At 41.7% G+C, this 17,902-nt stretch overlaps 1 protein-coding gene across 3 annotated transcripts in view; it reads left to right on the top strand.

Annotated features, from left to right (window-relative positions):
- The window catches only part of LOC311265815 (helicase ARIP4-like), a 75,965-nt gene extending 58,280 nt beyond the window's left edge, over positions 1-17,685 (top strand). For all 3 annotated transcript variants that reach the window (XM_084367824.1, XM_084367826.1, XM_084367825.1), the window contains 18 exons: positions 3,141-3,358; positions 3,568-3,750; positions 4,190-4,323; positions 5,204-5,400; positions 5,502-5,705; positions 5,823-5,961; positions 6,110-6,287; positions 6,558-6,776; positions 7,298-7,416; positions 7,602-7,726; positions 8,324-8,423; positions 8,527-8,732; positions 9,499-9,674; positions 10,297-10,493; positions 10,798-10,997; positions 11,208-11,297; positions 11,616-11,711; positions 11,839-17,685. In XM_084367824.1, the coding sequence (XP_084223950.1) occupies positions 3,141-3,358; positions 3,568-3,750; positions 4,190-4,323; positions 5,204-5,400; positions 5,502-5,705; positions 5,823-5,961; positions 6,110-6,287; positions 6,558-6,776; positions 7,298-7,416; positions 7,602-7,726; positions 8,324-8,423; positions 8,527-8,732; positions 9,499-9,674; positions 10,297-10,493; positions 10,798-10,997; positions 11,208-11,297; positions 11,616-11,711; positions 11,839-12,887 (3,830 nt within the window). In that variant the 3' untranslated portion in view covers positions 12,888-17,685. The remainder of the gene's footprint in view (positions 1-3,140; positions 3,359-3,567; positions 3,751-4,189; positions 4,324-5,203; positions 5,401-5,501; positions 5,706-5,822; positions 5,962-6,109; positions 6,288-6,557; positions 6,777-7,297; positions 7,417-7,601; positions 7,727-8,323; positions 8,424-8,526; positions 8,733-9,498; positions 9,675-10,296; positions 10,494-10,797; positions 10,998-11,207; positions 11,298-11,615; positions 11,712-11,838) is intronic.
- The last annotated feature ends 217 nt before the right edge of the window (positions 17,686-17,902 follow it).

Genomic DNA, 17,902 nt, shown 5'->3' with positions numbered 1-17,902 from the left:
TCAAAAACCATGACGGGTTGCAGTTTTAAAAAGCAAAAGCTCTCAGGAAAGTCAGAGGTCTACACAGTATTTTCCTAACAAAATAATGTCACAAACATACTTTTTAACAGACTTGACTGACTTCTGATCATAGCAAGAGCATGTTTCATGGTCCTGTTTCTCACCACAACATATAAAGATGTGCTTTTTTTATGCTGCGAGTTCTGAAAGAAAGATTGAAGCTCCCTTGAGACATAAAATCTGTAATAATTCTCATTTAATCTATTTGTTGTAGCCATGTTTTATCAGTTTTCTATCATAGGTTTCAGTTAAAGAAACATCATGAATAAGGCTGTAATGATGACATACATTAAAGTTCTGATGGAAATTTAAACTGTAAGCATATAGCATGAATGCAAGATGGACATGTGATTTTTTTTTTAAGGTTTTAATCATTCAAGGTGAAGTAATAGGTTGTGCATAAAAAAAAGAAGCATTAAACCAATTTATTAAACAGCTGGTGCCTCTATGTTTCTCGCCAGATTGCTGGTTTATTCAAAGATTAAACTGTTGTGTACAACTGCCAGCACATTTATGACGTGTTTAATGTCGGTGTTTGAGTCCTTCAATACTGTTTTTCAAAGGTGTTCCCAATTAGTCCAGACTGTGTTTAATCCAAGTGAACTGTAGCAGATTGTGGTGTAGCTGCAAAATTAACAATTTAAATTCAGGGGTTTGTTGAACAATGTAGCTCTATTTTTTCCTCAACCCAGGCTGTATCTAAATTGTTTTTCATAATTTTTAAACGAACCCTGGAACAATTCTTGACGTTTGCATGTGTTTCAATCTGACAACAGTGGTTAACCTTTTGTGTTGGAAAGGTTTTCAGGACGCAGCTGTGTGTTTAATAGCTAACATTCAGCCACCCAGTTCAACCATAGGACATAAAGCCAATCCTCCGGTGCACTTTAAGGATACATGGTGTCTGGTGGAAACCTCCTATCTCTAAAGCATCATTCTCTCAGAGATTAAGCAAAGCAGCCTTAATAGCCTCATGACAGCCATGCGTTTATTAAATTACACACTCTGTTTCAAATTGCTTTTTGGAGCCCAGGGGTCTGGAAAGTTGCTTTAAAAGGCTGCATCAACTTGAATTTCCAAGAAAAAAAAATCAGAGGAGAGAAAAACAAGCCAAAAATTTTAAATGAGGTGAAACATGGCAGATATGTGGGCCGGTGTTCATCTGAGATCATCTCAGAGGTGGAGAAACAAGGATGATTTGTCCGAGAGACAGTTTAGTGTTACAAAAGGTCCTGCTGGTTCTCTTGTGTGACTTGTGTGCTCTTAGTAAAGATATATATATCTTTATATATATATATATATATATATATATATATATATAAGGAAAAAAGTAAAACTTGGCATTCATTTAGTTTTCTTTAACTTACTTTAAAGTTGAACAGACTCCGCAGCCTTTTTGGACACATCTAAACCCAATTACTGGAAGTCCCCTGCACACATTTAAACTAGTGAGGTCAAAAATCTCCTCAGTTCCTGTGTGTGCGTGCTTGTCCGTGTGTGTGGTTCGGGTAGATTAGCTGCCCTGTGCATCAGAATATTTAAAACCTGCACAGGGTACATCATGTACCGTTCCCTTATTGCCCGAGTGCGCAGACACACACACACACTCCCAGACACACACACCCCCTGACACACATTCACAGAGCCACTCACACAGTCAAGGATAAAGACACACTCTTAACACGCACCCATTTAAAGATAAACACACATACAAGACGGAGGCAAACGAAAGACACGCACACACCTGCAACACACACACACACACACACACACACACACACACACACACAAAGAAAGTGAGGGAGAGAGAGCAATGGGATGAACAAATGAACAAAGACAGATCAGATGTAGATTTGGGAGCAGAGAGAGACAAAAGCAAAGAAGAGAACAAAACGGATGAAGGGAGAGAGATGAAAAGGAGAGAGTGTCTGTAGGGCAGATCAGAGTGGGTCTGTGGAGCAATAAAGCTGGCTAATCCTGGTTATGAGCCAGAACACACACATAACGAACACACACACACACGCTCGCAGTGGCACAGTGACATTTCTAGTTGGGGTTGCATAACCAGTCTCCCCCTCCACTCTAATCCTACTTGTATAACCAGCCATTCACTGTGGTTATATAAGCGCTCTCTCTCTTTCACACACACTAACATACTGACACACACACACACACACCTCCCCTTTCCGTCATGCCCTTGCAGATTGCCGGCTTGTGTAACTTTCACCACTTGATATCGTTGACGTTAAAGTCCTTTTTATCAGAAATGGATTTCAGTCTTTCCACTCCTCACGCTGAGTGACGTCCACGTTTGATGTAACGTCCCACAAGTTGTGCTCGTGACTGAGCTGCGGTTCACCGCGTCATTTGAGATGAATGCATCAAGGCCAATAAAATATAATAGTAATTGTTTTTATTGGGAAAAGCTGCAGCTTAAGTGTTTGTTTCCTAACTTGTTTGTCCTGTGATAAAGTTTACAAGGTTCTTCATCAGAAGGTGTTTAAATCCCTTTCGAAAACAGTTTTAATACAAAGAAAAGATGAACGTGAAAGTCACAGGTCTTAAAGTATCTCATATTAAATGTACTTTATGTACTTTAAAAGGGTCAAAGTACACTCGGGAGGTTTAATCAGAAAAAAAACTAGTAACTAAAGTTATCAAATTAATATTGTGGAGTAAAAAGTACAATATGTTAAAGTATAAGTTGCAGAAAATGGAAATACTCATGTACAAGTATCTCCCAATTGTACAGTACAGTACTTGAGTAAATGTACTTAGTTACATTCCATCACTGCTTAATTGCACATGTGAAAACTGCTGAATCATCTGTTGTGTATCTGGAAGGAGCCTTGAAATGATGAGCACCGCCACAGTGAGGTTTGGAGCTGCAGAGGCATCTCAATGTCTCAAGATTTGGCCAATCAGACTGGAATATGTTGTGTAGAGAGGGGACAAGATATCATGTTAAGCAGCGTAAAACAATTCTTTTATCATCCTAGTAAATTTCACCATCTGCAGATTAAAATCCCTTTTTATATACAGATGTCAGTCTGAGATCAAAATGTAATTTTCCCTTGCAGATGTGATTGATCTGAGCTCGGGCGAGGACGACGCTGTCCACTTCAGTAGTGAGTCCACCAATGAGGAAGAAGAGAGCGAGCCGAGTGGCGCGCACGCTAACGACGCCCTTAACCTGCCAGACACCCAGGGCAGGGTACTGGTCAACTTGAACCATCCAGAATCAGAGAAGGACATTTTCCTGTCGGCTCAGCTGGCGCGAGCAGTCAAACCTCACCAGGTATTTTTACTGCTGCACTGCCAGAAAGTCTTACGTTCAAATTGACCTTCAGTTGAATGGTTAAAGTAAAATTCTGCCACCTCACCCTCTTATCACCATGGTTCCTTCTTTCTCTTTTGTCACCCTCTTCCCTTCCTCATTTCACCCCCTCTCTTCTCTCTGTCCCATCTCTTCATCCTCCACTTCTTCCCTTCCCATCTCCTCCTCAGATCGGTGGAATCCGCTTCCTGTACGACAACCTGGTGGAGTCTGTGGAGCGGTTCGGCAGCAGCAGCGGATTCGGCTGCATCCTCGCTCACAGCATGGGCTTGGGCAAAACACTGCAGGTCATCTCCTTCATCGACGTCCTGTTCAGACACACGCAGGCTCACACCGTGCTCGCCATCGTACCTGTAAGCACCTGTGCATTTAATGTTGGTATACCAGGGAATGTGGAGCACTGAATTAAAAGTGTGCTGATGATATGCTCAGTGCCCCCGGACAAACAGTTTCTCTTTAAAGTGAATAAGAAAAGAATCACAAGGATCACAAGATACTCCAAAAGATCCTAATGTCTCGAAGTCACTTACTTAGTTTGAAAACAAAGCAAAGCATTTTAATCTAAGATTGATGAAGTGGAGAATAGCGACTGATTTCATTGCATTTAAGAAGCTATAACAAGCAGGTTTTCTGTGTTTTTGCTTCTAAAACGAGTGATCTGAGTTAGATTTATAACATATTCTATCAGTCAGCTTGTCAGTCGATAATTTCATTGCTAGATGAAACATAAACAGAATCAGTATGGAGGCTACAAGATGACGAGGACTAAATATGAACTTGATTTCATCCCAGGTGAACACGCTGCAGAACTGGTTGTCAGAGTTCAACATGTGGGTCCCACCCCCGGAGGCGTTACCTACAGATACTGATCCCGGACTGGTGACACCTCGTAGCTTTAAGGTTCACATCCTCAACGACGAACACAAGTGAGTAACAGGATTTTATTTGAAACTTTATGAAAAATAGTAGAGAAAGAGGAACTTAATTGATTTCTTAAAAAACATGAAGTCAGAATACAATACTGCAGGACAGTGGACACACACAGTCTTTGGTTAATCTCAGGAGGCTGGATGCAGTCACATTTGTGTAAAGCAGTCAAGAGACTTTACTTCCGAATTTGAGAAAAGACGGTGCCGACCTTCTGACCTGACTCTGTACTTGATCCTTGTCTGGCTCGTCCCCTCTGTCATCCTCTTTCTCAACAGCTGCTTCTGCTGGAAATACTTTCTGACTCTTGTGTGTGTGAGTGTGTGTGTGTGTTTGGGATTAGAAAGGAAGGGAGGAATGCTACATGATGAGCGTGCAGTTCCATGATGCGGTCTCGCCTGAGAGTGACACAGTAACCTCATTATGTCTCCGCTCAGTTAAAAAAACAGAACCCCTTAAAATGATCAAAATTGGCAAGCGTGTGTTCCAGCTGTTCGAGCACTGCTAAATGACGGTTGCGCATTTAGTGAATAATTGGGAATGTATTACAATTACGGTGATTGATTATATTAATTTGTGTTTTTTTCTTTAAAGCTGAGCTATTTTTTTCCCTTCTCTACCCTCTTTCTCATCTTTTTTGCATTCATTCAAATATTTCATTCTTGTAGTTTCACTTAAAGGGGTTACAGCTCACATTCTAACCCACCACAGAGAGCAGCTGGGTTACTACATTGGAAGAAATGTTACTTTACAATGTCTTTTACAACTTTCCGTATTGCTTTGGGGCAGATTCAAAGAGATACAAACTCTCTGTAATACAAAATAATTGTGCAATACGAGCATCAACTGAACTTGCCTTTTCTTTCTTATGTTACCCAGGAACACAGCGACCAGGGCCAAGGTGGTGGAGGACTGGGCACAGGATGGAGGTGTGCTGCTGATGGGCTATGAGATGTACCGCCTCCTGTCGCTGAAGAAGAGCTTTGTAACCGGGAGGAAGAAGAAGGGCAAGAAAGCAACGGGACCTGTTGTCATCGACCTGGATGAAGAGGACAGGCAGCAGGAACTGCTCAAAGGTGGGAGAGATGAAGAGAAGTGGAAAACGGAGGGAAAATGTAATTTCTGCTACTATTGATGTAGTATATCATTAAATATATTTTCCTGTCCTCCCCTTTAGGTATCGAGAGAGCCTTGGCTCGACCTGGTCCAGATGTGGTGATCTGTGATGAAGGCCATCGCATCAAGAACTGCCACGCAAGCACATCGCAGGCTCTGAAGAACATCCGAACCAGACGTCGCGTGGTCCTGACCGGCTATCCGCTCCAGAACAACCTGATTGAATACTGGTGCATGGTCGACTTTGTCCGACCCGACTTCCTAGGTATGTGACAAGATCTGCTTTTTGTTTCAGGACATATTTTTGAGGGTCATGAAGGTTGTTTGGCTACTCTCCTGTTAATCTTCTAACTACAGTTTTTACATCCTGTGTGGACTTCAGGTACGCGGCAGGAGTTCAGTAACATGTTTGAGCGTCCCATTCTGAACGGGCAGTGTGTGGACAGCACGCCTCAGGACGTCCAGCTGATGAGGTACAGGAGCCACGTCCTGCACAGCCTGCTGGAGGGCTTCGTACAGAGGTGAGACAGCTGACACTCACAACTACTGCCCCAAAAACAAAACCTGAACTGGTTTAAACATTTAATAGAGAAAACAAAGGTTCTACTGCTCCGACTTCATTTTTAATAACACTTTACAAATACTGACTGTAACTTGTCTTCATTCCAGACGAGGTCATGATGTCCTGAAGGACCAGCTGCCGTCTAAAGAAGAACATGTGCTCCTGGTGCGTCTGTCTCCCCTGCAGAGGGCACTCTACACAGAGTTCATGAACCGCTTCAGGGAGGCAGGAAACACTGGCTGGCTTAGCCTCAACCCGCTGAAGGCTTTCTGTGTCTGCTGCAAGGTGAGCAGGAGGGCGTGTATGTGGATCATTACCTGAATTCAGGGTAATTTTATCTGCAATTAGAGGATTAAAATCAAATTTCTTTAACAAAAGTAGTATTGTTCTTTATGAGGTCCTGCTGTCCTTGTAGTACTGTTACACAAGTTATTATCTTAGTCAACATGTTTCTGCACCAAGATAAATTCCTCTATGTTTATACTATTTGGCAAATCCAGTGATTCTCACCTTGAGAAAGTGTTTTCACTCTGCTGATCTCCTGTTATTCTTCAGATCTGGAACCATCCTGACGTGCTCTACGAGGCCTTACAGAAGGAAAACCTGGCCAGTGACCAGGACTTGGACCTTGATGACATCACTACCACAGGTCCCGCCCGATGTCCAACCGCACCCAATCAAAAGTCCAAACCCCTGGAGAATCCCAACCCTATTGGTGGACTGAGTCTCAACCAGCTGCAGGAAAAAGCCAATCAGGTCATCACTTATGAATGGGTACGTTGATTGACTCACCAACTTTAAGTACATGATTTCTAACGATTAAAGTTTGCAAAATTCGAACACTTATCCTCTCCTGATATATGAGGCCTCACGGAGCTCTAAATTTGTTCCTAAGCCTTATTACACTCCACTTACTACACTCGCTGGAGATTTATTTGCCTGACAGCAACAAGTGTGATTAAAGATTCTGCTAGAAAGCAACGGAAGCTGTGGGGACATGGTTGTTTTCAGTAATATCAAGAAATGTTGAGACCTCTGTGGGACCTCTGTACTACGTGGTGAGAGACAATCTTGAGATAACGAGCTGATTTTGGATCAGAACACTTACAGTTAAATGTTGCACTGCAGAGTGCTGCACAGCTGTGGTTGTTATTTCATCTTGTGTTGAAACTTTGCAAACCAGCGATGTATTCTCACTTCTTTTAAATCAGTTTAAGCTGATTAAATAATGTAAAGGTTATGTTAAAAAGTACTGTAAAGTTTAACTGTCTCTGTCTATCTCTTCACATGACCAGGCAAAGGAAATCATGTGTGACTACAAGCCTGGCATCCTGGAGAACTCAGCGAAAATGGTGCTGCTGTTCCACCTGATAGAGGAGAGCGTCAGGAAGGGAGACAAACTGCTCGTCTTCAGGTAAAAGATCAGATGACAAAAGAGCACAAAAGCAAACCAAAACTAATTGTAGCTAAACAAATTACTTGTGCAGCTAATGGGGTTTTCTCCGGTTTCATTTTCTGATTTGGTTAACTTTGCAGAACTTTTAACAATTGAAGATTTTTCTGCAGTCTCTAATTTTGCCCTTTGTCTGCCACCTGCAGTCAGAGTTTGAACACACTGACGGTGATCGAGGATTTTCTGGCTAAGAGACCAGTTCCCCCATCGCCCAACACATCCAACAGAGACAGACCCAACCAGAACTGGGTCCGCAACCTCAACTACTACAGTAAGCTATACATTTTTCAGTATTTGGTTCAATAGATATGCTTTATATCCAAAATATCTACACACAAATAGGAGGAGAGTGATTGAAAAGCTTTTTTAACTGATGGTACACAGTGATAAATCTGTGGCTTTTCCTTGAGGGCATTTCTGACTACAGTGGTTTGGTTGTGCTGCGGTATGACTCCAGTAATTGACTTTCAATGAGTGCTGCCATCTGCTGTTGATTCTTGATAACTGCCAGACTTTTGTTTATGGTTCCCCACAGACACAGAAGGGAATTTGCAGCTTTTGTAGAGTTTGTTTGTGTCTTGATGGCTAACAAAATTACCTCAGTCATGCCAGCCATGATCTCTTGTGGACATTCACAGTTACGTTATTTTGCACAAATGTTATCTTTAGTTGGAACTTTTGAAGCATTTTATTTCACCTATAGATTACATATAACAGCAGTTAGAGATTCAATTCCATAGGGTAGCACACAAGTGAATAAATGAAGGAAAATTAAAATGAGACAAAAAACGGAAAAAGATAAAACTGTATTTTCGGAGTGTCTCCGTGCGAGCGAAAACAACATTCTCACTTGCTGTGTGTTTTTTAGGACTGGATGGAAGTACGACTGCCTCAGAGAGAGAGAGACTGATAAACCAGTTTAATGATCCGTCCAACACCTCTGCGTGGGTCTTCTTGCTGTCAACCAGGTAACACTCACGCATAAAAATAGTAATATATAAATGGAAGAAAACAAAAGAAGAGAAATATTGAGGTTAGGACAAAGTATAACATGACCTCTCTGTGCCTCAGGGCTGGTTGTCTGGGTGTAAACCTGATCGGAGCGAACCGTGTGGTGGTGTTCGACGCCTCCTGGAACCCGTGCCACGACGCCCAGGCCGTGTGCCGCGTCTACCGTTACGGTCAGAGGAAGCCTTGTCATATCTACCGGCTGGTGTGCGACTTCACACTGGAGAAGAAGATCTACGACCGACAGATCTCCAAGCAGGGCATGTCAGGTGAGTCTGAAAATACATCGATGTGTTATGTTAGGATATGGCTTCAGGAGAGACGTGCTCATGTGCACATGTTTTTTATTTCCTGTTGTTTTTTAAATTGACTTATTCCTCACAGATGGAGAACAAACAAAAGCATCTTATTTGTTATCATATTTGCCTCATTTCCTTTTGTGTGCAAAAACCATTTGCCCGTTGGATGTTTTCTGTACATTTTTTGAACATTAGTTCCTTTTTTGATTTAAAACTTGAAACGACCACTGGAACTAATGAAAGCAGGAAGGGGACAAAAGAAGAAAAAGGAAATGAACCACATATCAAACAGATCAGGATGGAGAATTTAACATTTAAAACACATCAAAGTCACTAATCCATATTAATGTCTCCTTAAAAGTACAGTATGTTGTGTATTTCTTCAGCTGACAACTCAATCAAACATCTGTCAGGAATCAGACTTGGTGTAAAGCCCAGTCCTGGCTGCTCTGTGTGAACACCCAGCAGACAGACCTCCCAGAACTAAATAATCAGCTTTGTGTTGAAACCAGAGTTCTTCTGCCAAGAGGCTCTTGTCTGACAGAGTAAACTGTCTCAAGTGTTTGCTGTGAGCCTTGACTGGCGAGACAGACACATTGAGGCCGCTTATGCCTTGGAGGGCTGTTGGAAATCAAACCGTTTTTCACAGTTTAATCTCTTTTGTTTTCTCTTCTTCCTCCTCCAATCATCTGGGTCCTCTGAACCCGTCCTCTTCATTTCTCCCTCCCTTCATTAGACCGGGTGGTGGATGACCTGAACCCTGTGCTGACCTTCACCAGGAGGGAAGTGGAGTCTCTTCTTCACTTCGTGGAGGAGGAGCCGGACCCCTCCCAGGTCCAGCTGCAGCCCCAGGACAGCATGGAGAGCGTCCTGAGGAAAGGCCTGCACTTCTATCCTCACCTGATTACTAAGGTAGGTGAAGAGAGGAGACTGAGAAAGAAACACTGTTCCTGTATGCCTCCTAGTGGTGTTTCAAAGTAGGATGTGTGGAAATGTTTCTGTAGGCTCTACTGTAACCCTGCCTAGTTTTTTGCTTTGTTCATTGTGGTCTTGTGAGGCTTAAAATTAGCTGAGGACAGATTTCATTTAAAGTAGGTAGTACCAGAGATGATAAACTGTTTCTCTTATTTAATAAGCCACTAGCTGTTATGGTGGTTGTTGGAATGAAATCTTCAAACCTTTCCTTGATTATCCCTCTAAGCCCCGAGAACGACCTAAGGCAGCTGCAATTACACTTTTCTTTATTTTATAACACTGTTTTACATCGCTCATGTGGTTTGTGAGTATGAGGTGCTGAGACACTTCATAATTAACCCTGCTGAATTCCCAGTGAAAAGAAAAACTGAGCTCACGAGATTTTAAGTTGTCTTTGTAAGGCAAAGAATCTCCGATTTGGCTTTTAATTCACAAGCAAGAAAATTTAAGCTTTCACATTGAGGCAAAAAGATGGCATCCTGTGCTTCTTTCAATGAGAACCAAAGAATGAATGGCAGCTATCTCACATCTTTTCTCATCCACCTTTTCTCCCTTCCAGCAACCATTCCCCCACGAGTCCCTGCTGATAGACCGCCGGGAGCTGAAGCTGAGCAGCGCTGAGAAGAAAGCGGCAAAGAAGGGTTACGAAGAGGAGAAGAGGGCCTCTGTGCCGTACACTCGCCCTTCCTACGCTCACTACTACCCAGCAAGCGACCAGAGCCTCACCAACATCCCCGCCTTCAGCCAGAGAAACTGGTCAGTGACCTTCACAAAAAAATGAACAAACTAATTAGAAAAAACAACTTTCTCCTACTTTTGTGTATTAATTTATCATTTTGTCTTTCAACTGGCTTTTGCGTAACAAGTACAAATGACATAAAAGGACGCAAAGTTAAAATAAAACAATGCTTAAAGATCATCAACATCTCGGAAGCTCAAATAAAAAAAGATACCTTTCATAAGGAACTGATTATCAAAGGTCTCTGACATCTAAACCTGCTTTTAATTCATGAATGAAGTCATGAACTAATGATCTAATCTCTATAAACTCTCTGCTCAGGCGCCCACCTCCTCGTTCTGAAGAGAAACCAGTGGCCAATGTTCGGCCAGTCCAGTCGACTCCAGTTCCCATGATGCCCCGACAGGCGTCTGCAGGCTCTGCCCCCAGCGACGATTCATCGGAATCCAGCCTTGGAGGTTTCCCTGTCAACTGCCTGCAAAAAGCCGGCGTGTTTGTGCAGAGGATCGTCACCACTACAGGTAGACAAACTGTACATGTTATGGTACTTTTCTATTTTTCCTGTTATTTTTGTTCTCCATCTCCGTGGCATTTTTTTAAATTATTTTATCTTCATTCAATCAATCTTTTTTTTTCCTAGAATTATCCACTCCTCATAATATTAGGTGAAGAATAATTGATATGTCTACAGCAGTCCTCTTGGTTAATTTCTCTTTCTTGGTCTCTTCCAGATATTGTGATTCCAGGCACCAACAGCTCAACAGATGTCCAGGCCAGGATCACCGCTGGAGAGAGCATCCACATCATCAGGGGCACCAAAGGTATAAACACCTCTTTATTCTATATCTGAAAACATTTGAGTGTTGACCACAATAATCAGGTAATTGTTGAATGAAACTTGTTTAAGCTTCTCCAATGTGAGAATTTGTGTTGCGATGTTCCCTCTTACATGGTATTAAACTTAATATCTTTGAACTGTTGGTCAGACAATACAATTCATTAATTAATAAAAGAAAAATTTAAAAAAGTCAAAGGTTTTATCTCTATATGCAATCATATCACCAGCTTCACTTGATGAAGCCAGACAGAGTAAACATTTTATGTGTACTGATCATTTCTTTCACCTCTGTCTGTTTTAGGGACTTACATCAGAACGTGTGACGGTCGTATCTTTGCCATCAGAGCAGCTAATAAGGCCAAGACTGCAGAGGAGAGTACTACAGCGTCACCCAAAGGTAGGATATTAACTCTGCTTTAAGCTTAAAGCATCAGAGATGCAAAAAGATGAGGCACTATAAGGTGAATATAATGAAGAATACACTTTTGACTTTATATCTAACCCTTCTTGTTTCTTCTTCTCAGACTCTCAGACACCACCGGAAGAAGGTTCAACCAATGGCAGTAACGATTGCCTGTCACCTGACAGGAAACAGCAGGACAAGAACATGCCCCGCCCTATTTCACCTGACAGCCCGGAGATCATAAACGAGCTGCAGCGCTACACGGGCGCCACAGGAGGCTCCGGAGCTCCAACAGAGAGCAACAAGAACAACCTGCCTTCCACCAAACCGCTTCAGAACAATGGCAGTGGAAATCTGAGCCACCGTGATGCCTCTGTGACAAATGTAATTCAACCCAACATGGATGCCGACACCGCCCAAGACCTGAGAACAGGGTCCAAGCGCAAAGCCTCCACCCCGCCTCTGGACGAGCGGCCAAGTAAGCAGCCCTCTGCGGGCAAACACTCCTCAGCCTCTTTGGCCTCACAAGGCTTCCCCTTCACCAGGGGCTATGGCCTCCCACCTCTGGGACTCAACCCCGCCATGTTGGGTGGCTCACTTGGGCACCCACTCTTCATGGGGGCAGGCTCGCCTTACTTCCAGCTCCCCCACACTCACCTGGGTGACCCCACTTACATGTACCCAGAGTTGTTTGGCTTTGGCGGAGCTAGCGGAGTGCCCACCTCCTCCTCCTCGACAACAACCACTTCCACTGCCGTTTCAACTTCCTCATCAGCATCCCCACCTCCATCAGTCAAGGCTGCCAGTTCGGTTCCAGGATCCCTGCCGCCGTTCATGCTGAGCCCCAGCATGGCGGGCATGGCTGGGATGCTCCCGCCAGGCTTTCCTCTCTCTTACAGTCAGTCTCTGGCCAGCCTCTACGCAGGGTCGATGCTCCCAGGTGGACTGCCAGGTCCAGCTGCCACTCCTGGTCCAGCAGGAGCCAGCTTCCTCTCCCAGTATCCTCCCACTGCTGCCTCCAGTTCCTCCTCATCTTCTCCTTCCTCCTTCTCCCCCTCAGCTCGGTCAGAGGGCCACAGGAGGGCACTGCTGGTGAATGGTGGGAATGTTGGCAGCGCCAGCAGCTCGGATGATGATGATGATGATGTAATTGAGGTGAGGGGACAGTGACAGGTGAACGATGTGGTTGTTTGAGCTTGATTCAATTTAATAATCATCAAAATAGGATGACATCCTATTTGCCAGGATGAAGGCTCCAAAGAGCCCGTGGCTGAGGCCGCGAGGGAAATGGGCAAAAAAATAAAAGACAATTGAAGCGATGACATCTGAGCCCCTGCTAAAGTGATTCCTCTGTTCGTCTCTACTGCCTTGGAGAAACCGTCTGAGTGGCAAGCGAACACAGAGCGACAAATCTTGATGCTGAATATCGGAAGATAAAAAAGCTCCAGATGGAAGAAGAAAATGATAATCTTAGGACTTTGGGCTTCCAAGTTTTTGTCCAATACTGGCATTGAAATACTAATCACTGGACTTAGTACTGCTGAGTGTGGGCCTGCAGTGACCACAAATGGCCACTAGTTGTACTGTTGACTTTAGAGGTTCTAGTTGCAGCTTTGCTACATGTTGACTCTTTTGCTTATTTTCAGCTAATTATAAAGACGACAGTAGGGTGGAGTTGCTTATACAAAAAAAAAAGGTTTGATAATTAAGTTAGCTGGTAGTAACATTTGTTAAATATCAGTAACTGAAATGGTATTGTCTGTCACTTGTCGAATATTGCTACTGAACTCTTCTTAAAACGGTAAAAGAAAGGGTAAAAGATCAAACAGAACTTTGAGAAAGCATTTTGATTTAACTCAATAATTCACTGCCAGGACAGGGGGTATTGTACGTTTTTGTCCTTGAAGAAAAAAAAAAAGAAAACAGGATCATCTTGAATTATTGATGAAGAGGCTTGTTGAGGATGAGGTTAAAGACAATTACTGAAACCTTAAAACTCTAATGAAAGAATGTATGCTTAATCAAATGCCTTTAAACCAGGCCTTTTTGAAAAGACTCCTTCTATTTAGGCATCAGACGTGGGAAGATCTGATTTTTCTTCTTCTTTTATATTTATGTAATCTCTTTTACTTTTTAAAGAAAAATCATTGCCTAAAAACACCCAGGTGAAAATGAGGAGAAAAAAAAACTGTGTTCTTGCGAGGTGTCCTCCTTGTAGCGGAGAAACAACCAACAGAAAATGCCTTTTTGCCTCCATCTTTCTGAATGTTAACTGTGAGAGAGGAGAGGTAAAGAGAGACGGGCGGTCACTGCGGCTCTCTGAATCTCACCCACAGTCTTACTGTAGCCTAGCGAAAAACGATGCAAAACACTCACTCAAGCCTATATATGTATTCGTACAAACCCCAGAGGAATTAAGCTCGCAAGTTTTTTTGGTTGCGCTTGTGTCGTTACTGTGTTCGTATCTGTGTGTTGTGTTCTTAAGGGTTACAAAAGGAATCGTTTAAAAAAAAAAAGTTAAATAAATAGAAGCTTGTGTTGCTCGGTTTGGTGACTGACACATATTCCACCTCTGCTCTGCTGTGTTTCTTCTTCTTTCTCATTTCGTGAACAGAGGTCATTGTGAAACCAAACTGATTTTTTTTAAATTCTTTTGGAGAGATGGTGTAGCTTTGCCAAAAAGACAAAAGAAAAGAAAACATGAAATGAACAAGCACATCAGAAACCTCCAGCATAGAGGATTGTGTCTTAAGAGACCAAATAATGTAGAGCAGACTAAAAAAACCACCGCAGCAACACGCTCTCTCCACAGTCAAGAAGTACATATCCATCTCTCTGTATGACCTTGCAGGTAACACTGTACACTGTACTGCACTGTAAAAGAGACACAAATCTGTATATGTCTGTAGGCTGGTTGAAAGCTTCATCGTGTGACCAAGTTCCCTTTAGATAAACCATTAACCATCGTTCTGCTGTTCCGATTGATCCCCTCTGATCACAAACTGATCTGTCCTTGTGTGGGAAATCTTCTCCTCTAAAATGGCTGCAGCGAGAGCTTTAAGAACCACCAGCTCTTTTGTGGAAAATCAGTGAAAGACTAAGCATTTCCTGTTCTTTCTCTTTTGTGTATTTTGCTCTTCATACTGAAATTGTTAGTTTACTTATGTTTTCATTTTTTGTTCTCCTCTTTTTACAATGTTTGAATTTACCAAATTAATTTATTTATGACGGTGCATATTTATTCATTTGTATTTTTATTTTTGTACAATGTTTTTTTTTTTTTTGGTTTCCTTTTGTTGCTTTTCTTCATTTTGTATGCTCATATTGTTGTTACTACAGATGGAAAACTCTTACAGAAGTGATGATCTGCCAGTCTGACCCAGAGCATGTGAACCTGTGCAGAACTTGCATGTGGACCAACCAATTAGTGCGTTACTGTGCACATGGACAGCCAGGAGAGCACCTTTAAGAAGGAGCGATATCATATCCCATTTATGATCACGCTGATCAACTCTTGATTATAAGAAACCCAAAAAAGGACATCAGGGATACTGTGATATTAGCCGTGATACTGAACTATGTTAAAACCTCTCTCTTATCTATGATAATATCCTGGCGGACATGTTTGTTCACAATTGGGATACAAATCCAAGTATTTCATCTGAATATGAGCCATTTCTGTGCATGTAAATGAAGCTAATTCACAAGTAATGGGTCAGAAACTGAGGCAGCCCAACCACACATCAGCTTAAACAAAAGAAAATAATGATATCAAGTGCTTCTCATTGTTTTTGTTTTGTTTTTTTCTCTGGTTGCTCATTACCATATCGCCAGAAATGTCCATCTGTGTCATCCCAATGATGGCAAACAAGTGAGTTTCCTCAGTGTTGAACTGTTTGGTTGTCAGCTGTGGCGCCTGCCGCGCCGACTGACTGCTCTTCTTATTTCACAGCTTTCTACTTGAATTTACATATTTATTTATACAAATCGATTCGGCCGGACGAGCCGGGCCGACAGTCTCAATTCCATTTTAGCCGAGGAGAAGATTAAAGCTGCTGTCTTTGAGGATTGGCTCTAGTCAAAGCCTGTTGTGTAGTTTATCAATGGATAATGTGTATGACCTTGGATTACTTTTAGATCCTTTTGTTTTTTTTGAAGTTTGTAAATAAAAAGAAACATGTTCTAAATAATACATTTCCTAATTTCTTTACATCAGTAGTAGTAGCAGATGTAGTACGTACCCTCCCTTTGTCTCTCCCTGACACACACACACACAGGCACCCGAGCACATGTTAAGTTGAGAGGAAAAGTTCCACTTGGACAGTTTTACAGTCACATGGAGAGAAGAATATAAAAATATACATTGTTCTCAACCACAACCCTATAATACATAAACATGACATATTTATGCACTGTAAACTACTAGTATATTATATTTGTCTTGAAGTAACAAAACTGCATGCTTATTGTCAGTTAGTACAGGTGTAATCTTAACAGTAGACAGACAGTAGAATCACTCTGGGCTCCTTTTAAGAAAGAAAATTAACTAAAAAGCCCTTAAACTCGCACAGGCAACAGCCGACGTACTGTACTGTCTGATGTACCGCACAGTTCATGGTCAGTTTAGTACCTGTTGGTTTGTTTGTCTCCTTCGATAAATATTCAAACATGATTTTAAAAAAAAAAAGTCAACCTGGAGTTAGCTCCAGATATTACTTTATTCTGTTCATTGATTTCTTTAGAACACATCGCAGATAATATCAAGAAGACATGGAAAGACTATTCTTGTGTAGTTTTAATGATGTTTTAGATTTTCCTCCCTTGAAAAAGAGATGAGCTTTGACTCTAAATGAACTAATATAAATATTGGTTAATTCATTATTTGAATTTATTTTGAAGCCTACTTTTACAATATGGTTGAAACAAAACATAAAATACAGGAGATTTTGAAAGCTGGTAGTCTGGTTGGCCAAATTACAAAATCAATTGCCAACATTTTAGAACGACTTTTTGTTTACAGCAGGAATTGGGCCAGCTAAAAATAGCTGATCTCAATTTAGTTGATTAATTTATATAGATGTCAATACATTCAATGTCATTGCTTCTGGCAGTATATTTGATTATCCTGATCTTTTAATGTAGTTGTAAGAAGATCAAATGAAGCGTAACATCGAGGGTGAAATCTAGGTTTTGTTTGTGCTGGCCTGCTTTCCACATCCTGAAATGATCGGTCCCTCACATAGTGGAGATTCTGTGTGTGTGAACCAACACATTTGTCTCCTGAATGTAACTTTCAGTAAATTTTTGGCTCATATATAGTTAATTGCACCCACCATAGGAAAAGAAAATGGATATTTACCTTCTATCGCTAACGAGGTCAAATGTGGCCATTTGATGAATGTCCTGTTGACACACAGGATGATGGCTTTGCAGAGACACACTGATTGACTACCTGTCTTGGTTGTGTATGCACACCTGCACTTCCACTAGATCTCATTTGATCCAGAACTATTACACACCGATTTACCAGCCGCATTGACTGTAAATAGCTAAATTCACAGCCACTATCACTATAGACCGAGGAATCTAAAACTCAGTTGTGCCTCCAAATCAAATTTATAAGCCAGAGTAATTAAATTTATCAGCCACAGCCAGAAATAAATCAGTGGTTGGCTGGTGGTGTATAAAGGTGTGTGAGTGCTTAATTTTTGGGGAAACTACACAGCTTGTACCAAGAAGCACAAAGAATATCATCACATGAATCTCTGATTTTCTTTTTATATTCAGTGCTGGCAGTGATCTTTATGTTTCTGTAAACTCTGACTGAAGGCTGCTGTTCAGTCTGTGTCCTTGTTCCATGTTTCCCTGTTGCAACCTATTTGTATGTGGTGCGTCCTCTTTTGTAACTGTGGGTGACAGTAACTGTGAGTTCTGATTGTTTAGAATAAAAATGAATGCATCTGTGTTATTTTTGTGTGTTTCTGTGTCACTTCAACGAAGAAACAAAAGGATGAGCTTGTTCGGAGACCAAATGCACAAAGCAGACATTTTAAAGTGAACAATAATATTACTAGCCTAAATATCATAATCACAAACAACTGAAGGAAGTGTTTGACCTAATATTCTATAGAAATAATAGCATTGGAGAAAGGGGCACTCCTACCACACTAATAACAAGGTTATTA

This window comes from Pagrus pagrus (genome assembly GCF_965226575.1).
Source record: "Pagrus pagrus genome assembly, chromosome: 11".
Lineage (NCBI taxonomy): Eukaryota > Metazoa > Chordata > Actinopteri > Spariformes > Sparidae > Pagrus > Pagrus pagrus.
This window is presented reverse-complemented; position numbering and strand designations above follow the sequence as displayed.